General features: G+C 37.8%; 1 protein-coding gene across 1 annotated transcript in view; it reads right to left on the bottom strand.

Annotated features, from left to right (window-relative positions):
• ARIH1 (ariadne RBR E3 ubiquitin protein ligase 1) overlaps nt 1-7,089 on the bottom strand; it is a 129,253-nt gene extending 122,164 nt beyond the window's left edge. Inside the window, exon 1 of the mRNA XM_054563530.1 lies at nt 6,566-7,089. Within this exon, the coding sequence (XP_054419505.1) occupies nt 6,566-6,931 (366 nt within the window). The 5' untranslated portion in view covers nt 6,932-7,089. The remainder of the gene's footprint in view (nt 1-6,565) is intronic.
• Between the last annotated feature and the right edge of the window lie 18,708 nt (nt 7,090-25,797).

Here is a 25,797-nt window from a genome sequence, read left to right as displayed (position 1 = left end):
CACACACACACACGAATAAATGAATGAATGAATGATAGGCGCCTCTAAGGTGGCCCCAAGGATCCCCGCCCTCCAGACCTTCACACTTATGTATAATCCCCTCCTCTTGATTATGGTCTGGATTTAGTTACTCACTTACAAGTAGAATATGACAAAGTGATAGGATGTCACTTCTGAGGTGAAGTTATAAAAAGACTGTAGCTTCCATCTTGGGACTCTGTCTCAGACACCGTGCTCTGAAGGAAAGAGCTACTGTGTTGTAAGCTATACTTTATGGAGAGCCCACATGGCAAGGAACTAATGTATCTGGCCAAAAACCAGACCATGAAAATCTGAGGCCTGCCAACAGCCACATAAGTGACCTTGGAAGGGGATCCTCCCCCAATCAAGCCTTGAGACCTACACCCCTGCTTCACACCTTGGTTGCAGCCTTACAAGAAGAGATCCTGAGGGGATAGAGAGAGAGGAGGAAGGGGGATGAATGGTAATGGAAAAAAATGCAATTAAAAAAAAACAACAAAAAACAGAAGAGACCCTGAGTCAGAGCACCCAGCTAAGCTAAATCCGTAATCGTAACCTATAGAAAACTCTAAGATAATAAATGTTTTTTGTTTTTAAGCCACTAAGTTTTAGAGTAACATAGAGCTAAGGAGCAATAATTCACCTAACCACCAGAGGTAAAACCTCCAAAAAGAAATCTACTGTGGTGACTTGTGCCTACCTTTCTGCATAGTATCAAATCTCCAAGCTTCTACAACACTACCACCATCAATTTATAACCCTCTCTCTTTTTTTAAAGATTTTATTTATTTATTTTTAGATAGAGGGGAAAGGAGGGAGAAAGAGAAAGACACATTAATGGGTGGTTGCCTCTCATGCACCCCCTACTAAAGACCTGGCCTGCAACCCAGGCATGTGTCCTGACTGGGAATCGAACTGGCAACTCTTTGGTTCGCAGGCCAGCGCTTAATCCACTGGGCCACACCAGCTGGGCAATTTATAAAATCTTTTGTTTTTAACTTCACCTTCCTAATTCTCCTTTCATTCAATTTCTCAGTATAGCGTCCCATTCCTCTTTTCTCCCATCCAAGTACTAACCAGGCCTGACTCTGCTTAGCTTCTGAGATCAGACAAGATCAGGCCTATTCAGGGTGGTAGGGCCATAGACCTATTCCTCTTTTCTAACCATCCAAATCCTAGCCATCTTCCAGACTGGAATTCCTATTACTATTCACTTAACATTTGACTAAACTACTTAACTGACTTAATAGCTCTGAGAGTCTAAATTCAAAGAGATCATGAACCCCTTCAAAAGAAGTCTTCTCGGAGTCTCTTCAACACATAGTACAGTACTGAGCAGCCTTTACAGTACCCAGGACCTTATATCACTTCCAGTGTTTTAAATAAAGACACTCAACTATTTTAGTTTAAAAAAACAAAAAGCAAAAACAACCAAAAATCTCATACATTGGGAAAGGGTGGAAAACCAAGTACTCCAACCTAGAATGTGAATTGTCACTAGTGTGGTTTGCATATTTGAAAGAACTGAGTAAAGACCACTATTTGAAGGATAGCCTAGTAATTGTTGTTCAGGATCTTGAAATTTTCCATTTGTTACTTAAACAACTTGCCTCCCATCATTAACCCAACTCTGTAGTAATTTGCAACTAGTTATAACAACAAGGGGAAACACTACTGTTAAATTTCAACTATACAATTTTGCAGAAAAAAATAAAGACTTTTTGACCAACTCAATATTCTCAAACTTTAACTTGCATTAGCATCACCTGGACTGTTTGTTAAAACAGACTGCTGGACCCCATCCCTAAAGAGTTTCTTATTCAACAATAATTAGTGTAATTTAAAGCTTCTAGCTCAAGGAGATCAGTTGGGAGATTTAAAAGTTCAAGAAGTGTGAAGGTCACAACTCCTTGTGACCTTCAAACCATACATCCACACTCTTACACACTTTCTCCCCTTCCTCTCTCTCTTACACCCTACTCTCCATCCAAATAGGTTAACTAATTTAAGTACATTTGATATGCACACTAGAGTTCAACTTCTTGGAAACAATGTGCATCTCCAATTAAGGATGTTAAACAAAACAGTAATGTAAAAAAGATCAATCTAGTATTCAACTCTATTGTTTTGACTTCCTAGATTTAAAAAAAAAAAAAAAAGCTAAAAAAAACTGAAGGTTAATATATATAATTCCCTTGCCAGGGCTAGAACTAACTCCCAGTCAATGCAAAATGTGCTAGAATAAAGTTCCTCTCAATTTATGCTTGAAACCTCACCTTATAAGTTCTTTAAATTAAATCTTTTAATTAAACAAAAGGGATGAAATATCAACAGCCAACCGAAAATTCTCCCACCAAGGGTTAGGTTATTACTCTGGCCTTTTTAAAACAAGTTATTTAGCATAATAAATCTTATAGTAGCAAGATGCCCACACATCTCTCTGTACCTCTCTCTGACCACTCACATCCAAATAGCCCATGCCCCTCTTCCTCAGTACACTCTTTAAATGTGGTATTCCTAAGAGTTACTGCCCTTCTCACTCTACTCATTCTCCTTGAGAGTCAGAATCATGACAGTGCATGAACTGTGACTATTCTAGTGGTTCACAACTATCACTAGAGTGAATAAAAATATATGTTCAGGCTCCAAGTCAGGCTAAACTAATGAATAACAATCTCTGGCAATGGAGCCTAAGGACCTCTACATGCTCCTAAGGCAAAAACTGTAACATGGTAACTGGAACCCAGGCACAACCAACATTTGCTGAACATTGTTGTAGAAACACAAATGGCAGAATTGTGTAGTCTTTAATAAGTTACCTAGCTAATTAGGCAATTACATTTAAAAAACCTTACTTTCTAATATTAGCAATACTAGTTAGTTAATATAGTTGGGTAAGGTAAGGGCTGTAAGCATTTCTCTGTCATTGGTACTGGTTAAAGCTAAAGAAAATCCCTGATCTTTTCCGAAGAGTTCCAAAGGTAAGCTACCGTATTTTGCCATGCATAATGAGCTCCCATGTATAATGTGTGCCCAAGTCTTTGGCCCAAACTTTCAGGAAAAATAGCTTTTGTTTTAATTGTTTAATTAATTTATTTATTTATATTTAGGTACTTGTTTTTTGTATTATAAAGAAGTTTAAGCATTTATTTCTGAACATATTATGGTACAAGAAATTTTATATAACAATTAACTACAAAAAACAGATATACGGTATTTCAGGACTACCCACGTACAACATGGCATCCTTATTTTTCCCTCAAAAATTTGGGCAAGAAAGTGCACATTATACATGGCAAAACACAGTAGGTAGCCACAAAGAATTTAAACTAGACCAAAGTGAACTATAACAAGAGAGTTATAGAAAGCCAGAAAACTAAGAGTTTGCTCAAAGAAAAAGTGTTGACTTATTTGACTGAAGACTGGAACCAACCAGCATATATCAACAAATCACAGCCTTTATCTGTTGCTGCCCAGAACTACTCTCCCAGAAAAAGTAATCAAATTCCCAAGGGAAGACCAACTTGGCAACTTTTTTACATTTCAATCTTTTTCTTCTGCAAATGTATTTTCAAATTCACTAATAAAATACCTAAATTTCATATCAAAATGTAGCACGGGGGTAAGGGGGTGATGGGCAGGGTATTTTAATTTTTTAGAATTCGAGCAAGCAAAGTTGAACTAAGGAAACACAATGGTTTTTAACTTGATAAAATTTACTGTCTCACTAAACCAATATTAGTTTTTTAAACTGAAAAACCTGAACTGATATTTAAGGCCTCTAATGTCTATAAAATCTTATAAATCGATAAAATTTAATATCCCAAAAGGGGGTAAAGTGAGTAAATGCAAAGGACAATTTACAAAAAACAAACTGATGCTCAATAAATGTGTTAAAAGTTCAACCTTACCAGTTTTTTTAAAAAAGTAAATTTTGTAAATAATGATCATTTTATCCCAAACAAGCACCAACTGATGGGGGGAAACTAGCATAACCTTTTCTGAAAGCAATATGGTAATGTTTCAGATGCCTTGAAAACAAGCAAATCCTTTGACTCAGCAATTTAATTTATCCTAATACAAAACCATTCAAAGATTCATCTATGAGGGTATTCCCAATGAGGTTTATAAAAGCCAGAAAGTAAACAAAAAGGAAAGTCAATAATAACAGACTCATTAAATACATTAGTTTAGATCTGTGATCACGTAAACACTTGAAAAATATTTACTGACAGTAAAGAGTTGAGATGTCTTCTGTTTTCCTACTGAACAGTATCATTCTGTTGATATTAGAAAATATGTATAGCTTACCTGGAGGGTCTGGAAAGAACTACAGTTACAATTTTGGTGTATCTATTGGTGGCAGCTTATTTTGTCTTTTTCCCCTTGCCCAGTTTTTTCTTACAGTGTGCATATATTACTTGTGTAACTTTTAGTGTTTAAATTTATTAACATAAATAACCTATAACATAATCAGAGCATAGTTTACATCTAGTAAGTATATCATTTGGAGAAAAGATGGTCTGGGATAAAAATCCTATCCTTTGATTTACTGATGTTTTCAGCAAGGGATATGAACTTTCCCTTCATATGAATATGAACTTTCAGCAAGGGAAAAATATTTTATATTTAGGAGTTCTATTTAAAAGCATCCTGAACATAAAGTAGACTAGAAAAAAGTTTCTGAAAACTCAAGCATGGAAACATGGTAAAAGTAGGACACCTTAAAAATCCTGAGTATTTTGTGGGTCTTTTTAGTTCCATTCATTCATGTTCATTCTCTCCCCACCTCCCCCCAAAATAACAAAGAATGAATGATGTGGAAAGCATTAACTATATTGTCTGTTCCAGAAGTGCCATAAAAAAACTTGTTTGACCTCAGTGATTAAGACACATCTAAGAGCTGAGAAAGTTGGATGAGATTTAACTACATCAAAACAGACCATCAGTTAAAAAATTAAGTAATAAAATATTCACTTCTTTTAAGCTAATTGAAATGCCAATAAGCTAGATAATATGAAAACATCAGATTTTATATAGTCGCACAAAATTAAGAGTATTCAACATTTTCTGTGAATTCTTTTGATAAAGTTTCCTCAAAAAAAGAAGAAAAAATCCTCAATTTAGTGGCCTAAGTCAACTGTCATATTCTGAGAATTAGAAAAGCGAGTAAAACTTATCTTTCTTCTACAACCCTTCAATTTCCTCCTCAGATCATATTATCTACATGAAAGTTGAGATTTCCACTCTTTAGTAATAGCACCAGATATCACAGATTTTTTTTTTTACCATTATTCAAAAACACTGCCTTCTAATGGGCCTAAATAGATGGTATAATTTTCAAAAGACAGTGTTGCTTACTAGACAATATAGTAAAAATCTGTTAATCATGCAAACTCAACAAGTAGGCAGTCACATACTGCTAATTTGCCAGTGAATATTAGCCAATCGATTTTAAGGGGGGAAAATAATGTAATGACTGACCTTGTACAAGAAGGCATAGTAATTTGCTGCTCATGTACATAGTTTCCTTCCATGGAACTTGTGTTTTCTAAAAGTTGCACTAAATCAAGATTCCTTTTTATTCTTCAATCGTATACCTGACCCTTCATCAAAACTTTTTCTCAAACAAATGGAAATTTCTTATTTCCTAAAGCTCAAATATGCAAAATCTGACCCTCTAGAATGTTAAATAAAATGGGGTTATCGATCTAAACCAAGCCTAACATACTGACCACGAAACAGAAATTACAAGAGAGACCAAAAGCAAAATGCCTCTACTTTCTAAACCACAATAGACTTTTGTCCAACATCAAACAATAACACTGCATTTTGCTGTTGTTTTAGCTGCAAATCTGGGTATGTAATCTGCAATAACTCTTCCAACAGCTTCAAGAAAGTAATATGCTACAACTGGGAAAAGCAGGAGTTAGTCCCCAAACAACAAAAGACGTAAAAAGATGCAAGCAGAAACCTCAACATCGGAAAAGGCCCATCAGCACCTCTTCCGAGAAATCGTTCCCTTCCCCCACCTTTAAGTAGGCACTTAAGACTGCCAAGCAGATCCATTTCTTTATTAACTGATGCCCACTTGAGGCAAGCGTACACCAAGCTGCTCTTAGGCCTCCTCTAACCCCTTCCAAAAGTGCTCAAGTGAGACTGAAGGCCGGGTACCCCTCTTAGAAGCCCAGTTTTTCCTGTTCTTCTCCACCCCGCCCCTGTGGTCGCTCCTCGTGCCAGAGGAAGGACACCGAACCCAGAGACAGCCAGGAATTGCCCGCAAAAGAAGTCTCAGGCGGCCGGAGGCCTCCGCCATAGCAGGACCTGGAAAGCGCCGCCCCCAACGCACCTCCCTACACCCGGCAAACCGGCGAATGTCTGCTTTCGACACTCCGTCCCCAGCAGAGGCAGCGGAGGAGACAAGGGCGGGGAGGCAGCGGGTTGGGCTACGCACCAGGCCCAGGCCTGCCCCTCGGGGCCGCGCGGGACCCCGAATCTACTCCCTAGTCCAGCCCGGTAAAGCCAGCGCGGCGGCCACCCTCACCTGGATGACCTCGTTGACCTCCCGGATACATTCCACCATGTGTTGCAGTATCTGCTCGGCCGTGAGCACCTCGTAGCGATAATCCTCCTCTTGCTCGTGCCCCGGCCCGCCGCCGCCGCCGCCACCGCTGCTGCCACCGCCGGGTCCCAGAGCACTGCCACCGCCGCCGCCCGTCACCCCGCACAGCAATCCGTCCCGCTCCCCGCCGACGCCCAGCCCTGGCTCCACCAGCTCCACCTCGCCCAGATCCAGGTTATCATCGTCCGGCTCGTCCTCGTCCTCCTCCTCCTCCTCGGCACCGCTGTCCTCCTCGCTGCACTCTTCGTCCTCGTCGAACTCGTAGTTGTAGCCCTCGTCCGAGTCCATGGCGCGACGCGCGGGGGCCCAGCGGACGCTGTCCCTGAGGGGGGGAGAGGGCGGGGACGCCCAGGCTCCGGCTCTCGCTCCGGCTCCGGCTAATGTCCGGACGCAGGCCTGGCTCCGGCCCCGCGGGCCGCAGCTCCTCCCCAGGCGCGGCGGTTGGCAGTTGCCGGCTGAAGGCGGCAGCGACGGCGGCGGCGGGGAGGGCGCGGAGGAGGGAGGGAGGGAGGGAGTGAGGGGGCCGCTTGCCGCCCGCCTCAGTCAGACGCGGTTCCGCTCCGGCCTCCGACAGAAAAGAGTCCCCAGCGCCACCTCCACGGCCGCTGCTACCGCTACTGAGCCAACAAAGGGGCGAGCGTCACGGCGTCGCGCTGCGTAGTCGCGTCACTATTCTTGGCGTCACCGCGCCCCGCCCCGTTGCCCCTGCGAGGAGTCTGGGGAGACCCCATGGCCCTTCCCGACACTGAGAGCGCGCCACAGTGAGAATGGTCTCTGTTCCGGCTGCGGTCGCAACCGAGGCGGAGACCATTAGACCCTGCACTTAAGGAGGCAGTGGCCTCGCCGTCACTGCGAGAAGGCCTTCTGCCCCACCCCACCCCCGGACCGCCCAGGGTGTTTTTTTTAGCCACCGGGTTTAGGGATCCATACCCCTCCCGCAAGCTGGTGGGGGAGCGGCCTTCTTGCCCACCGTAGAGTTATTCTGGGAGAATCTCAGAAGTTGAGCCAAAATCCCTGTCCAGGCTAGTAAATTGAAATCTGTTTTATACAGAACTTCTAAACGTGTGACTAATGAACCTCATTTTAAGTAGTTTGCTTCTGCACACTGGCACAAACGAGCAGTGGTTTTAAAGTCGCCTATAGTGACGTCATTTTAAAGAAGCTTTTCCTGAGCTCAGCTCAACCAGCACCGATTTAATTGGGCACTGTAGAAGGGCTATTATTTCTCATATTCACGAAGCCACAGTCCTCTTAGAAAAGGAGTTTAACCAAGGCAACAAAATACTTGCCCTGTTAGCCTCTGTGTGACCTACAATATCAATCATAAAAAAATGCTTTATAATACATAATATGTATTACATATTTCAGAGTATATAAAATGCGTTTCAATACAACAATTCAATAATAGAAATAGCTACAAGGACCAAATACAGCAAAGAGATAGTATTTGTTGGTTATCTGGAAATGTGTGAACTGAGTGTTAACAGGTGCTGGTAGGTAGGGGAAGATGGTCTAGCCTCAGGAAATGACAGAACCAAAAGCACAGTAGGTATATAGTAGTTTAGTTTGGGGAGCTTAAAGTTGAAGGGGGAGTAATATTAAGCAATTTAAGAGCCAGGACAGAAAGGTATTTTATGTCATTTTTCTTTTATTGTTGACACTACTATGGATGTCCCCATTTTCCCCACCTCCACCCATCCTCAGTCCTCCCTTCCGGCTATCACCAGTCTGTGTCTGTGGGGTATGAATATATGTTCTTTAGCTAACCCCTTCACCTTCATCTACTTTAAGAGTAGACTTAAGTCTTTGTAAGTAGGACAGGAGAGCCAAACAAGTGTTCTGAAGGAGGATTGGTCAAACTGAAAATCTTTTCAAATCTGAATTCCTAGCTTATTGATAAATCTTACTGTTCATCAAACAGGTTCCCTTTGGAAATTGATTTTGAAAAGTTAGAAAATATAGAATGTAAATAAGCCTCTACTAAGTTGTCCTTTTTTTTTTTTTTTGAAGTTTTTAAATAATCAGATTTCCTAAACAGGATTTGCACATTAAAGCTTTTAACATCAATGCTAGTACTGCAGATCTTGGTCCTTTCATTCTGTTTCTATTCAGCAACTCCATGTTGTTTCCACAACTGGGACAAGCTAAGGACACAAGCAACCCTTCTCTCTACCCCATCCCCATTGCAAGATACTTACAGGGGGGAAAAAAAACAGTAGCACTTAATCAGTGCCCTAAACTCCTTTGCCTTTTCTTTTTTTCATCAAACCACTACTTTAAATGAACCCTACCATTCATATCTTCCCCTTTGGGACTGGAACAGCTGACCACTACTGCAGAAATGTGTATAACAACATGCATTCTGTTACTAAGTTCCAATGAACAAGCACAAGAGAATCCTCAACACCAGCCAGCAATCCTGTTAAATTTTTCTGAATTGTGCTTCCACTTTAGACAACTCAAACCTTCACCAGTTTTCTCAAACCCCCAACCTTGCTTATCCAAATCCTCTCAAAGAAGACATTCGCAGAGAAATTTGAAATCATAAGGACCAATGTGACAGAAGCATGCTAAGCAAGAAAGAAATTGTTAAGGGTTATAGCGAGAGAAGGCAGATCAAGGCAGGAGGGCAGCAGGGCCTTGTGGACCATCTTAAGTTTTACATCATTGCAATGGGAAGCATTGAAGTGTTTTAAGCAGAAGAATAAAACAACATGATCTGTGATCATAGTTGAAATATAACTATGGCTGCTTTATGGAATATGGACTATGAAAGCAGAGATCAATAATGAGGCTGTCTCAGTAGTCCAGGTGAGCAATGATAATGGCTTGGGCTGGGGCTGTGATAAAGGCAATGATAATAAGTGGTCAGATTCAGGCATAGTTTGAAAGTAGAGCCAATAGATTTGCTGATGGGATTGTTAGAAGAATCAAGGATGCCTACTAGATTTGGGTCTTAAACAAGTGGGTGAATGGTGATTCCATTTACTGAAACATTAAATTTAAGAAGATTTTTAGACAACAAGGTAGAGGTGTTGAATAGGAAGTTCTAAATGCTAGCATACAAAAGAAGTCAGGGCTGGAGATAGAATTTCTCTAGAGTTTATGTCAACAATGTTGAGAAGCAGCATAGGCTAAAGGTTAAAAGCTTAGGCTTTGAAAAAAACAGTTGAATTTGCTTCTGCTCTTCCAGTTGCCATCTATAACTTTGAGCAAATTATTGAACCTCTCTGAGCTTTACTTTATAGGATTATAATTCCTATTCTCATATAATTCTTTGTGAGAAATAAGTGAAATAATCTAAAGTAGATGATACAGTGCTTGGCACCATAGTTAACTGCCAAAAAAAACTAGAACTTTAAAAAATGTCATATATCACCTTGCATCTTGTGGAGAAAACTATAGCCTATTGGGTTTATAGCCTTTTAATTGACCTTATTTTAATTATATATGTATGTACAAGGCCTGTGCTATTCCCATATTCAGGAAAGAAAATGGGTCTGCTTTTTTCTCAGAAAACTTTTCCATCGTCCCATGACTCTTTTTTTGGTCAATGTCATGGGAAATATTGTAGTGCTTCTGAATTTTGGGGTCTCCTCCTCATGGATAAACCTTCATAATTTTTTCAGCAACACTCACTCCATTGATATTTTAGAGATTATCCTGGAATCAGGTTAGGCTATAGTGCTATTTAAGGAAACCTGTGTAACAACTTCTCTCTGGCCCCAACTTGTCTCTATTGGCCTAGGACTGACCCACATACAATGTTTTTCTAAATGACTTGATTGTAAAGGTACTGACTGTGTTATTACTTTCTCAGCTATGGTGATTACTGGGTAGAAGTACAGTAGTCTGTAAACAACAACAGGTTAAGGTCCTTGAAAAACAGAATAAGCAAGTTAATATTTCCATGGTGCCAAAAGAATCACTGTTGGTAATTAGTTACTCCCATTGTCCCCCATATTCTAATAAGGTAAAAAAAATTAGATTCTGTTTATTAAATATCTACTCATGGAGCTAAATTTCATAAGTATTTATATGTTCACCAAATGGTTAGGAACAAAATTCCAACGCGAAGAATATGAAAGTGCTTTTCAGGTAAATAGAAATTAGAATATTAGCACTGGAATTTTTCTAAGGACAGATAATAGAATTGTAAGCTATGGAAAAGCCTGTAGCAATGACAGGATACAGAGTGACCAACCATCCCAGGTGACACAGAACAGGGATTTCTGGGGATGTGGAATTCAGTACTAAAAACAGGAAATTAAAGGCAAACTGGAATGGTTGGTCACCTTATAGGGCACCGCACCAAAAATTCATCTATGAGGCAATTAACACACTGTTTCCAAAACTAAGTGGAAAGAGATTGCTTTTTGTCATTTTGTGCATAAATTTGTTTTAATGCAACTTTTTTGGTTTTGGTTTTGTTTTTTTAAATGTCTCCATTGTTTTACTAGGCATAAAATAAGAAAATTTAATTTTAGTTTTAGTATAAATTTAAAGTTAAATTTTAGCAAAAGTACAAAGAGAGATACTAATAAGCTAATCGACTCTTTTGCATTTCTTTAAAAACATCTGCCTGTGTACCTCAAATGTTGTTACAAACAACAATTAAGTGTTACACCATTGTTGAGAAGCAGATCTTATGACACCAGTTCTGTGTAGTAAATAATAATAAAGCTTAGAAAAACCGAGGTTTTATGTCTCATTAGAAGTCTGATAGGAAAAAGAAAAAAGAAGTCTAGTAATGATAGTGAAAACCAAAAATAAAACCCAAGATTCCTGACTGCAGCTCCTTCTCTAAACTATCCTCTACTATCCTTCTTGTAGCATACAGGACCTGTAGACTCTATTATTGAGCCAGAGATTCTATATAAGGAATTATCTATATTATGTGGTAAATTAATTTTGAGACTAGAACTAGAGCACATGCCCTCATATAATTAGACAAATGCACAAAACTGTAGTGTGTCTGTTCTCCATAAATTGCAAGGCATGTTTGGCTTAAAAGTGTGCTTATGCCCCAAGCAAAAACTAGCAACTGATCCCCAAAAGTGACCATATGTTTGTCCTAACAACTTGGCCACTTGCAGAAAAAAAGTATTTTTTTCAACAAACATTTGCAAAACAGATACTTCTCTGTATTTCACAGTATCACTAGTTAATCCTGTTGCCTTGTGGATGTATTTGAATGAGCGGACAAAAATGAGCAAATGTGTTACTAAGTCCTCTATGTCAGAGTAGGTGCATGTACATTTAATTTACTTCTTAGGATCTTGTGAAGTTGGAATTCTTAACCTCATTTTATAGCTGAGGAAAAAAACTCAAAGGTGAATAGTAATTTGTCAAAGTCCACAAGAGGTGGCAGAGTTTTGATTCAAATCCAAGGTTTTAGAGTTCAACTCTGCTGTTTGTAGCATACAATTTAGGAATTATAATAAAACTTTATTCCTACTCTAATATGTGTCTTTCTTATTTGTTACAATGGAGTAATTGCTACCCAGCCAGCCTACTATTGCATAAACATTGACTGTATGCAATATTTTTTTTCTTCCTGGAAATAGGTAATAAAATAGAATAGTGAATAGATGTTTTCTCCTTTATTCACTCCATCCTGCTTTATTCTTATAGATACATTCTTAGCGTTTTAATGAAGACTTAAAATACATAAATCACGATTTTTGTTGGTCAACCAATCAATAGTTATTTGTTAGTTTCTACTCAGTGGAAAGCACCTTTCTGGGCATTTTGGAGAGACAGATAAGAAGAACCCTGTCATCTAAGCAATCATTATTTATTTAAGAGGAAAAGACTTAAATTTTTTAAAAAGATTAACTATAAAAATGGTAACTGTGCATTGAAGACATGTCACAAGTCAAGAAGAGTGGCACAGATGGTAAGCGCTGAAAGAGTTTAAAGGAGGCAGAAGTCACTAGACTAGAGTGTTCTAGGAAATCATATGCTGGACTTGCTCATACCTCCAAGCCTTTGCATCAGCTGCTTCCTCTGCCTGACATCCTTCTCAACCTCTCTACTCCCCTCAAATAATCCATATGCCTCAAGACTACTTTTTTCAAGACATTCCAGACATGACACTTGATACCTGGAAAATGAGTCATTTCTGTATGTCCCATTCCTAACAAACTTCCAAGATTTGGTAATGTTGGAATGAATTAGTATAAACTTAAAGCTGTAAACCAATAGACATTTATTGTCTTCTAACCTCAAAGTGTGTCAAATCTTGCCAACGGTAGATCAACATTGGTGTTCTTACCCATTAATTCTTCTCGGTCTCCATGAAAACTTGAAGGCTGTGTGGAGAGGGGCGAAGGGGCCTAATGTGCGTGCCCTCCATGTGCCCTTACCTAGCGTTTCTGTGGGACAGATGCTCCTATCACCCCTCACATCCCCAGTGGTGCCTCAGCCTTTAACACTTCCTGGCAAGAGTGGATTTATGCTGGAATTCAACAAGTTGGACACAACTTATATAGTGCAGTGTGGCTATGAATGAACAAAGGTCTGCAGCAGGGAGCCAAAAAGAAATTCCTTAAGGACCTGAAGGTGAGAGTAACCAAGGGGAACCAGAAACAGCAGCACCTGACAGGTCCACCTAGCCCCAAAGTTTTCAGAAATGAAAAAGGTTTTCATTTTTTAAATTTTTCTTTTTTCTTTTGTTACTCTCTTGGGTTTTTTCCCATTTGTTTTGTTTGAGACAATACCATGATTTAAAAGACATAGTCACCTCTTCCAGCTCCAGGAACCAGATGCCACTCCTTACAGTTATTTTGCAATATAGCAAGAACCGGTTTTTCAATTGTGTCTTTCCTACCGTATCTTCAAAGACATCACCAGTAAAGTAAAAATGAATGAATTGTGATACATGGCTTCTTGTCCAGAATTGTTTATGATCTGCTTCACATTTTGCTTTTATGAAAAGATAATTTAAAATGTTGGATGTGTGGTTTGACACATTTAACTGCTAAAGTACTGAACAGAGTTCTCATTTTAAGGAGTTTCAAAGGTAAATAAAATAACTAAAATCATTACATTTTAGCTAAATGTTATAAAAATGGAATAGTTCCAAAGGGTTATATCATATTGATTAGTTTTGCTTTTTTTTTACATAAAGCATAGCCAGGTTTATGCCGCCACATTTTTTTGCATGTGAACCATAACAAACCACAATATGAGCTATGAGCCTTTGTTTTCTTCTTGGTGAGTGTATGTGGGGGGCTGCAGTTCAGACAGGGATGTTGTGCACAAGTGAATATTCTTACTCAGCTCACTTTGAGAGGAAGTACGGTGTGTTAGCATCATAGGCTCCAGAGTTAAAAGCCCCACTTATTAAGTATAATATTATATGAACTTAAGCAAGTTACTTAACCTCTTAAGAGCATATTTGCCATCTAAAAAATAGGAATAAAAATAGGATTTTCCTCATTGGATTGTAACAATTAACTGACTCAATGTAAAGTACTCATTACATTATTATTAGACACATAAAATGTACAATATTTAGTTTTAGACCTGAAAATGTACGAAGATTATTATTCAGTCACGTTTAGAGCAGTGGCCTTTGAAGAGTACAAACCATTACTGATTTGTCAAATTGCTGAAAATGTTGCTGTGCTCTTGTTTGCCTGATGTTTTATTAGTTAACTCAATAAGTCAATTATTCACCAAAAATATGTCAGGCATTGTGCTAGATGTTGAGAATGAGAAGAGAAATAAAAACATTTCATCTCTCAAGAGGTTCAGAGACTGATGAGGGAAACAGACATCTAAACCATTCATTACGTTATAATATAAATACTATAATAAGTATGATATGAATGTTTGGGGAGCAGAAAGATAGGCATCTCAGTGTGGGAGGCAGACAAGGGTGTCATGGAAGGCTTCCTGGGAGAGGAGTGGCCTGAGCTGAGTAGTGGAAGAAAAACAAATGGCGTTCTGGAAAGAGGTAGCATATGCATAGAAGTGTGAAAGGATATGGCATATTTGAAGCATGACCTGTTTGGGGAATTGCCACTCAGTCAACATGCATGAACTTAGGGTGTACATAAGACTATTATAAATGCCCTTGTCCCTTCTCTCTGTTCTTCTTATATTCCTTTCCTGGTTCTTTTTTATATTCTCTTCCCCTCCTCTTTAGATAACTTGGCTAAAGTTTCCGTAGCTTACAAATGATAGAGCTAGAAATCAAAGCCCTGCTTCATCTCTCTGTCTCCAGACTCTATGCTTCTGCTATGCTACTTTGAAGATTTTTCACTTTTTCAATAAAGTTTGGCACTATTTTCCTAAACTTTTTGTGAGAGAGACTATGTCAGGTTACTTGCTTTACTAAACTAATTTTAATTACCGCATTTGGTTTATATGGGACAATAAGATAGGTGCAAGGAGAAGAAGATGTGTCCCACCTTAATTCAATTGAATGTACGTTTACTGATTACTGATTTACTGATTATGAATGCAAATGCAATCGGACATAAACCATTGCACTGGGTATTACTGAAAATACAAAACAACTTACATTTTCTATCCTTAAGAAGCTTATAATCTGATATAGGAAATGATACAGGAAAAAATTTAATGCAAAACAGCTCATCTAACAGCTGTCTATCAGACTTCACACTAGGGTGGCGGTCCTCAGCGTTTTGTTTTTGTTTTTCTTTATTAACTTCTAATGAACCTTTTTAGAACTTTTATTCCTAATCACTTCTCCCTCCTATGAAAATTTAATACCATAGATACCCTGTATACCTACTTATGTACTATATGTAGATCTGTGCTTTATCCATAAAAAAACTTTTTTTCACACCCCCCCAAGAAAGACTTTTTGTCTCCCCAGGGGCAATCATGCCCGTGTTGAGAATGTTCGCACCAGGCTAAGCTATCACTGTCAAAGTCTAAGACTGGCAATTGAATTCTAGTTTCAGAATTTTGGTAGGTATGTACCAAAGGTTAAATATGATTTAAAAACTAAATTTCCTGAGTTTAAAAAGAACATGACATTAGATCAAAAAATAAAATAGTTGTGTTTATTCATTACTGTGTGGCTGATCTTAGGGTTGCCACACTATGAAACTCCGGGGGAGTATATTCACAATATAGTCTGTAATGGGAAGGGGAGAATGAAAAATATTTTGAAACTATAACCATGATGTGGATGAAGGAGTAACTCAAGTTTATAAATTATTTCACCTTCAGCCCACTCTAATCACCTTAAACTTTTCCCAACATTCCTATCCTGTACAGAATTATGTGTTTATCCTCCGCAATATGTAATTAATTATCTGTGAGTGAATGCCTTATTCACTCACATGTTAATTTATATAAAGGTCAGAAGTATATACCTACCAGAAAATTCACAAGGTATATACATTCATTTCAGTCCTATGGCGTGTTAGCACCATAGGCTCCCGAGCTAGAAACCCCACTTTTCAAGTATATAATATTATATGAATTTAAGATTAGTTCAATCTAGAACTAAGATTACAAGAGCTATGCTACTTGTACTAGTAGAGCTAATGTTTATATGGAATGTTTACTCCATATAAACATTCCTTACAAATCAGTTTATCAGAGCTAAAAGTATCCTCACCAGGACAAAAATTCTCCTGGCCTGTATGCCAAGGAATTGAGGGAAGTCTCCAGCCAACAGCCTTTGAAGAAGTAAATCCTTAGCAAGAAACTGAAACCTTTGGTTCAAAAACCTGTGATAAGCCAAATCCTGCGCAAAACCATGTGAGCAGGCATGAAGTAACTCTTTCAGCAGTCAACTGCTCAGATGAGATTGTAGCCCCAGCTAACACCTTGTTTGCATCCTTGTGAAAGACCTAGAGATGCAGAGGATGCAGCTAAACCACACCTAGATTCTGACCCACAGATTATCTGAGATAATGTTTGTTGTTATTTTTTTAAAGATTTTATTTATTTATTTTTAGATAGAGAGGAAGGGAGGGAGAAAGAGGAGAGAAACTTCAATGTGTGCACCCCCACTGGGGGCCTGGCCCACAACCCAGGCATGTGCCCTGACGATCCTGGCAATCCTTTGGTTTGTAGGCCAGCACCCAATCCACTGAGCCACACCAGCCAAGTCTATTTTTTAAAGTTGAACTCTCCTTCACTCTATCAAAAATATCTCCCTTTAAATGAACATAAACATAAACTGAGATACAAATGTCCAATAAATGACTAAAAAAGGTCAACTGAGATACAAATGTCCAATAAATGACCAAAAGAGGTCAACATAATTTCCATAATTGAAATGGAAATTAATAAGATTCAATTTTTACCTGTCAAAATGGTAGGGGTTTTATAAAGTGCTAATACTAATTTTGATGGGAAAGAAACAGGGACAGAAGGACAACTTGTATGAGTACAAATTGGTACAGCTTTTCTAGAGGGCAATTTGTAAGTAAGAAAATCTTAAAATGAGCATACCCTTTGATCCAAAATTAATTCTTCACTAGTAACTTAACCTAAGGAAATGTGCACCAAGATCTAGCTGCAAAATGTTCAAGGAATGAGTTGGTTAAACAAATTATAATATACAAATAAAAACTATGTTACCATTTAAAATCACATTATAGAAAAATATAAATGAGTCTGAAAAGATGGTCATGATATGTGGTTAAATGGGAAAAAAGAGGCAGTTCAAAACAGTGTTAGAGGGCAGTCCAATGGTTTATATGTGCATCTGTATGAACGAGTTAAGGGGATATCAAAACTTTTCTAAGTTTTAATTTATATATCATAAGACACACACATTTAAATTGTACAATCCTATGATTTTAAATAAGCTTACAGAGTTGTGCAATTGTCGTATTTCAGTTACAGGGATTTTTTTTTCCTCATTTACCTATATTTTCTTATGCTTCTGCAGTAAGTGTATATAACCGGTAATTTTTAGTTAAATTCTTTCTTTACTACTGACTTCTTCACAAAAAACCAAAAGAGGCAAAATCTGAAGTGACAAAATAATTATAACGGCAGTTGAAACATTTTTACAAAGAACAAAAAGAGTTAGCAAGCTAATACATGTTAATTCTCATAGAGGGATCGAAGACTCACAGAGATTGAAGGACCTGCTTTCAGTTTGTATGTGTGCCTATTTGCAAAAGGGCTTTACTCTTCTTTCCTCACCTGCCCCCTTTTTCTCTGACCTTGCTGATCCTCTCAACATACTTCAGCTTAAAGGAAAAAGGAATTTTTGTTCTGGGGCCACTGAAATTTCTATTTCAACTATAATTCTTAAAAGTAAATGGAATTAGCCTTGATAAACATAAGGAAAATGAGTTCAAGAAATAAATAGAAACATTGAATCAGAAAAAAATAATGGAATGGATTGCTTTTTGAAAGATCAGCATGGAATTAACAAGTTGTTATAACCATGGAAACTGTAAGGTCTACATCAAGTAAACACTGATTTGTTGGGCAAAACCACAATTTTCCACCTTTAAAAATTTTATGCCATCATTGAGAAATCAGACCTAAAAATGCCCTAAAAATAGGGATGAGATTTGAAATTTCCTAAAATTTTATCCTACCCAAACACATTTTGCTTTACAGAAATAGAAATAGAACATATACCTCTGCTTCACTGCTAATATGTAAGTTAGTGCTGGAATAAACAAGAAAATATTTGAGAGGAGGATGCAATGTCAAAGCCCTTCCACATCAGGAAAAAATAAAATCCAGAGATACATTTTTCACACAGTAGGATCACAGAATATTGTGAAATGAGATACTGGTTTTCTCTACTTCAATCTCTTTATTTTATGAATGAAAACATTAGAAAGATTATGGTTTGCCTATGGTGGTTTTATTAGCTAGTTAGTGTCAAAATGCTTAAATCAAATCCCTCATTCTTTCTTCTTAATCTATTGTTTTGTTTTGTTTTTCTTTTAATCCTTGCTCATATTCAGGGCACTCTAACAGCCTTCTGGTACCAAAGTGTTTGGTTTCTAATCCTGGGTCACCATCTAACCAGCTATGTAACCTTGGTTAAGTCAGTTATTAATCTTTCTGGTTCTCAGTGGAAGAACTAACAGAATTTACTTCTTCAGAGTTTGCAAAAGTTGAGATATTAATATGCAAACTTCTTCATAAAATGCCTTGCACATAGTAAGCATTTGATAAACAGTATACATAAAGTTTTTAAGTGGTAACATGATAGGCAGGAGTGTGACTAAAAAAATATGGAACAAGGGGTCAAAGAAGTTGAATTTGCACGTGGAAGCTGGGAAGAGAGAAAGGGAGCATGGACTGGATATGGCGGGATTGGTAGTCTTAGGGTCTTAGTAGTAATAGGCTTCAAAACCCATGATCCCTGAGCCAAAGTGAGAAGGAGAAAGAGAGCCAGCTTTATAGACTTGTCTGCCCAGGACAACTGAAGAAAAGAGCTGATACCTGAAGTATAGCTAGAAATAGCAAGGGATTAAGAAGACGTTTGGCTCCTTCGGGGAAACTTAGGTAGACAAGAGACTGGCAGGTGCACAGAAGGGATGAGGCAAAGACTTTGTTAAATGGAGAACTAAAAAAATACTCGAAGACAAATATTCCTGTAAATTTTTTTAAAAACCCCAATTCTTTATATACTTAAAAAGCTGGCCTAGCCCTGGCTGCTATGGCTCAGTGGATTGAGCGTTGGTGTTTGAAACAAAAGGTCACTGGTTTGATTCCCTGTCAGGGCACATGTCTGGGTTGTGGGCCAGGTTTCCAGTCGGGAGCGTGCAAGAGACAACTAACCAATCAATGTTTCTCTCTTCTTTCGCCCTCCATTCCCCTCTCTCTAAAAATAAATAAAATCTTTTTTAGAAAAGAAAAGCTGGCCTAAGTATGATGGGGTTTATAACTCCCTATTAAACAGTTGAAGACCAGAATGTGTGATCCTGGACTCAGAGCCAAAACAGTTTCAGGTGGTAGCTGCAGGCATACCTATTTACAGTTGGTAAATAAAGAGGTTTTATCCAAGTGTTTATGGCATTTTGTCACCTTTTTTTCAGAGAGCTTTGTTCAAAGTTAACATAACCACTAAAAACCCCATGTGAAACTGTTCTTATGAGAGGACTGTGTTTAATCTCTTTTAAGCAGCAGAGAATATTGGAAATTAGAATTTTTTATTCTATGCTCTTGGTTCCTCAAGATGTCTAAACAAGTAGAATTGACTGGATTTAGAGCTGGAAAAGAAATATAAAAGTTCCTCATTTTAGAGAAGCAAAAACTGAAACTCAAAAGAGTAAACTGATCTGCCTATGGCATAGCATTTACATTAGTATATACTTAACAATAGGTAATGGATCTGCATAGAAGATTCATTTATTTAGCACTTACTATGCAAGTACTGAAAGGTGAGGCCTTTGAGGTACAAGAGAAACTTCCAGGAAGCAGGAGGAAAAACTGTTTTTAATCAGCCATTTGAGTGTTGTTAAAAGCTCTCTTGGAATATAGCAAGATATTTACACTATAAAACAAAGGCATATTATAACATTAAGTTGCATATAGGAAATGTCACGTGAACTCCAAGTCTGTACATTACAGCTCTTGGCTATTCAATCTGTGGTCCATGGGACAGCAACAAAAGCAACACCCAGAAGCTGTTAAAATCACAGAAACTCCAATATCCAAAATTTATAAAGAAACACAACTTAATACAAACAATCCAATTAAAATATGAGCAGAGGACCTGAATAGGCATCTTCTCAAAGAAGACATATAAAAAAATTCTTAGCATCACTAATATCAGAAAAATGCAAATTAAACCCCCGTGAAATACCATCTGACAACTGGCAGAATAGCTATCCTGAATAAATCAACAAACAAAAGTGAAATAAGTCAGACAGAGAAATACAAATACTGTATGAATTCATTTATATGTGGAATCTAAAGAATATGTCAACAAAACAAACAAAACAGAACTAGACTTATAGATACAGAAAACAAACTGATGGTTGCCAGAGGGGAGGGAGGTTTAGGGAACTTGGATGAAAAAGGAAAAGGATTAAGAAGTACAAATTTGTAGTTACAAAATAACCACAGGTATATAAAGTACAGCATAGGGAATATGGTCAATAATATTGTAATAATTATATGCAGTGCCAGGTAGATACTTGGTAAATTATATAAATGTCTAATCATTATGCTGTACTCCTGAAACTAATAAAAAATAATATTGGATGTTAACTATAATTGAAAAATAAAAAATAAGAATCCTTTACCTACACATAAATCATGCAGAATCTCATATCCCCGAAATCTATTGAATCAGAATTTTTCATTTTAACAAACTGATGAAGGCTAGCATTTAGGATTTTGACGTAGCAGTATGCAGTATGAATTAGAGAAAACAGAGTCTGAAGTAAGAAAATAGGTTTGATTTTTTACTACTTTTCCTTTTATTTCCAGCTCTTTTCATATTTATTTACTTATTATTTATTTTTTTAAATACATTTGTCTCCGCCTACCCCTCACACCTTTCCCCTGCCCCCCTCCCCACTCTCCCTCCCTCAATCCTTCCCCACATGTTCCTTGACTTGCCCCTTCCCTTCCTTTTCCTTGCCCACCCCTCCCTCCTTCCCTCTTGTCTCTGTTGGTTTCTTTTCTTTTAATTGAAAATTTTTATGTATATATAATTTGTTTTATATTTACAATATATTTTTCATCTCTAAATGCTTGCATATGTATAGAAAGTATATATGTACAATTCTTTATACCTTTAAAATTTTTCTTATGTTCTCTGAACAATTTGATTCCTTTTTTAAGAAGTATATATTATTGATTATGCTATTAGAATTGTCTCATTTTTTTCATTCCTTTATCTCCACTCCGCCTACACCCCACCTCCTGCCAGCATTCCCCACTCTTAGTTCATGTCCATGAGTAGTACATATAACTTCTTTGGCTTCCCTATTTCCTACACTATTCTTAACCTACCCCTGTCTATTATGTACCTACTATTTATGCTTCTTATTCCCTGTACCTTTTCCCCTATTCTCCCCCTTGTCCCTCCCTGCAGATAACCCTCCACGTGATCTCTATTTCTGTGATTCTGCTCTTGCTCTGTTTGTTTGTTTACTTTGTTTTTGTTCATGTTTTTGTTTTAGGTTCACTTATTGATAGTTGTGAGTTTGTTGTCACTTTACTGTTCATAGCTTTGCTCTCCTTCTTTTTCTTAGATAAGACCCTTTAATATTTTATATAATAAGAGCTTGGTGATGATGAACTCCTTTTGCTTTACCTTGTCTGGGAAGCACTTTATCTGCCCTTTGGTTCTAAATAATAACTTTGCTGGATAGAGTAATCTTGGATGTAGGTCCTTGACTTTCATGATTTTGAATACTTCTTTCCAGCCCCTTCTTGCCTGTAAAGTTTCTTTTGAGGAATCAGCTGATAGTCCTGTGGGAAGTCCATTGAAGGTAACTGTCTCTTTTTCTCTTGCTACTTTTAGGATCCTCTCCTTATCTTTAGCAATTTAATTATGATGTGTCTTGGTGTGTTCCTCATTGCATCCAAGTTCTTCAGAACTCTCTGAGCCTCCTGGACTTATATGTTTATTTCCTTCACCAAATTAAGGAGGTTTTCTTTCATTATTTTTTCAAATGAGTTTTCAATTTCTTGCCCTTCCTCTTCTTTTTCTTGTACCCCTATAATTCAGATGTTGGAACATTTAGAGTTGGCCCAGAGGTTCCTAAGCCTCTCCTCATTTTTTTGAATTCATATTTCTCCACTCTGACCCAGTTGAATGTTTATTTCTTCCTTTTGTTCCAAATCATTGATCTGAGTTCCAGTTTCCTTCCTTTCACTGTTGTTTCTCTGTATATTTTTTTATTTCACTTTGTTTTTTTATTTTATTTTTTTATTTTTTTAATTTTATTTTAATTTATTTTTTTCAAATACATTTGTCTCTGCCTCCCCCCCACCACTTTCCCTTTCCCCCTCCCTCCTTCTCTCCCTCAGCTCTTCCCCTTTGGTTTTATCCATGAGTCCTTGCTATATGTTCCTTGACTTTCTCCTTCCCTTCCTTTTCCCCACCCCCCCCTCCTTCTCTCTTGTCTCTGTTGATTTCTTTTCACTTTGAATAGCCTTCACTTCTTCCTTTATTTGGCATCTGTACTCAATCATTTTTGTGAGCATCCTGATTACCAGTGTTTTGTACTCTGCATCTGATAGGTTGGCTATCTCTTCATTGCTTAGTTGTACATTTTCTGGAGTTTTGATGTGTTCTTTAATTTGGGCCATATTTCCTCATCTTGGCGCACCTGTTACATTGTAAGGGGCAGAGACTTGGGTATTTGCCAGAGTGGGGCAACTCACTTTGCTATGTTGTGGCACTATACATGAGGCAGGGGGTCAGAGAGGGGAAAAATGCTGCATGCTCAGCTCTTCCACCACGTTTAGTCACTTCCTCCACTTCCCATATGTGAATTGCGCCCTTTCAGGTGTTTCCCTGGTGCTGATTCCCTGTTGGGTGGGCTTGTGTACATTCTAGCCCACAGGCCCCTCCAACTGACTCTCCTGTGAGACTGGCAATTTCTCCCACTACCACAACCCCTACAGATTTTTACAGCCAGAGGTTTTGAGGCTTTATTACCTGGCACTGGAAACCTGGGTTGTGTGGTCTGTCTCACTCCCAGTTGTTTCTCCCTTTTTATCTGCATGTGAATGTGGGACTGCACTGTCCACCAGCTGCCACCTCACCTGCCCAGTCTGCCATGGCAGCTGCCACCTTGCTACACATCCTCTCTGCCACAGCTGCCCATCTCCACCCCTCCTACCCATCTGGATGAATGTTTCTTCTTTAACTCCTTGGTTGTCAGACTGCCGTACAGTTCAATTTTCTGGCAGTTCTGATTGTTTTTTGTCTTTAAATTGGTTTTTATCCTTCTTTTGGTTGTGCAAAGAAGTGAAGTGTATCTGCCTATGTCTCCATCTTGGCCAGAAGACTGTGCCTTTAAAATTTATATATATTATGACTTGTATGTGTATATAAATATATAATATAATTCTACATATGTAATAATATGTATAGTTCTTTTTTCATCTTAATAAATTTTTATCTTCCACACTATTTCCCACTGACTCATAAGGAGGTTCCTTTTTTAATAGCTAAATTGTATTCCATCGACTGAATAAATGATCATTTGTTTTTCAGTATCTATGATAGACATTTAAGTTGTTTACAGATTTACTTTTACTAATACGTAATCCTGCAATGAATGACTGCATATATAAATTACTTCTCTTACATATGTATGTAGGATTAAATTCCTAGAAATTGAGTTGCTGGGTCAGAAAGAATAAGTATATTTTAAACATTTAACTGTTACATCCACATTGTCCTGCATAGAGGTAGTAAAAGTCTACACTCCCCACACTAAGAGTGTGATATCAAAAAATTTTTAATTAGCCTGAGATTGATAGATGAAAAATAGTAGCACTTTTTTTGAAGAGGTTGAGCATCTTTCTAGAAATATATTCAGGAACCATCTGGATTTCATTCTCTGTTAGCCATCTATAATCATATGAATCGTTTTTTCATTTTCTTGATGGTATTGTTTGTACAAAAGCAAAAACATTGTTAATTTTGATGTAGTACAATTTATTATTTCTTATGTCACTTGTGCTTTTGGTCTTATATCTAAGAAGTCATTGCCTAACTCAAGATCACAAAGATTTACTCCTATGTTTTCTTTTTTTTAAATTATATTTTATTGATTATGCTATTACAGTTGTCCTGATTTTTCCCCCTTTGTGCCCTACCACCCAGCACCCCCACTTCCTCAGGCAATCACCACATCTTTGTTCATGTACATTGTTCATGCATATAAGTTCCTTGTCTACTCTATTTCCTATATTGTACTTTACATCAGCATGGCTATTCTGTAACTACCAGTTTGTACTTAGTCTCCTTACCACATCAACCATTCCTCTATACCTCCCTCTCATCTGGCAACCATCAAAAACCTCTCTGTACCCATGATTCTGTCTCTGTTCTATTTGTTTGCTTCATTTGTTTTGTAGATTCAATTTTTGATAGATATTGCCATTTTATTGTTCATAGTTTTGATCTTTTGCTTATATAAGTCCCTTTAACATTTCTTATTAAAATGGTTTGTGATGATGAATTCTTTTAGTGTTTTTCTTGTCTGGGAAGCTCTTTATCTGCCCTTTGATTCTAAATGATATCTTTGCTAGGTACAGTAATGTTGGCTGTAGGTCCCTGCTTTTCATGACTGAAGATTTCTTGCCAATCCCTTTTAGCCTGCAAAATTTCTTTTGAGAAATCAGCTGGAAGTCTTATGGGAACTCCCCTATAGGTAACTAATTGCTTTTCTCTTGCTACTTTTAAGATTCTCTTTTTATTTTTAAACAGTAGTATTTTAATTATGCTGTATCTTGGTTTGGGCCTCTTTGCATCCATCTTGTTTTTGACTCTATGCTTCCTGGATTTGCATGTCTATTTCCTTCACCAAATTAGGGAAGATTCCTTTCATTATTTTTTCAAATAGATTTCAATTTCTTGCTCTTTCTCTTCTCCTTCTGGCACCTGTATGGTACAAAAATGGATTGCTTGAAGTTGTCCCAGAGGCTACTTATACTATCCTCAGGTTTTTGGACTCTTTTTTCTTTCTGTTGTTCTGATTGGTTGTTTTTTGCTTCCTTATTTTCTAAATCATTGGTTTGATTCTTGGCTTCATCCACTGCACTGTGGTTTCCCTGTAACTTTTTCTTTATTGCAATTAGCGTATATTGATTGGGTATTTTTTATACTGCTAAGGTCCTCACTAAGTTCCTTGAGTATCCTTATAGCTCATGTATTGAACTCTGAATCTGGTAGATTCCTTATCTCCATTTTGCTTAGTTGTGTTTCTGGAGTTTTGATCTGTTAATTTATTTGGGCCATATTTCATTATCTCCTCATTTTGGCAGCCTCTCTGTATTTGTTTCTATATTTTAGGTAGAGCTGCTATAATTCCCTGTCTTGGTAGCATGGAGTAATATATTAGATGTCCTGTAGGTTCCAGTGGTCAGCCTCACCTATTACTTAAGCTTGGTACTCAAGGGGTGCCGTCAGTGTGGGCTGAGTACACCCTCCTCTTGTAGTGGAACCTGGCTGTTGGCAGGTCAGTGGGAGGGATTTACACAAACCA

Source organism: Pteronotus mesoamericanus, unplaced genomic scaffold, assembly GCF_021234165.1.
Source record: "Pteronotus mesoamericanus isolate MK-2021 breed Mesoamerican mustached bat unplaced genomic scaffold, CSHL_Meso_final contig_100, whole genome shotgun sequence".
In the NCBI taxonomy this organism is placed as follows: Eukaryota; Metazoa; Chordata; class Mammalia; order Chiroptera; family Mormoopidae; genus Pteronotus; species Pteronotus mesoamericanus.
This window is presented reverse-complemented; position numbering and strand designations above follow the sequence as displayed.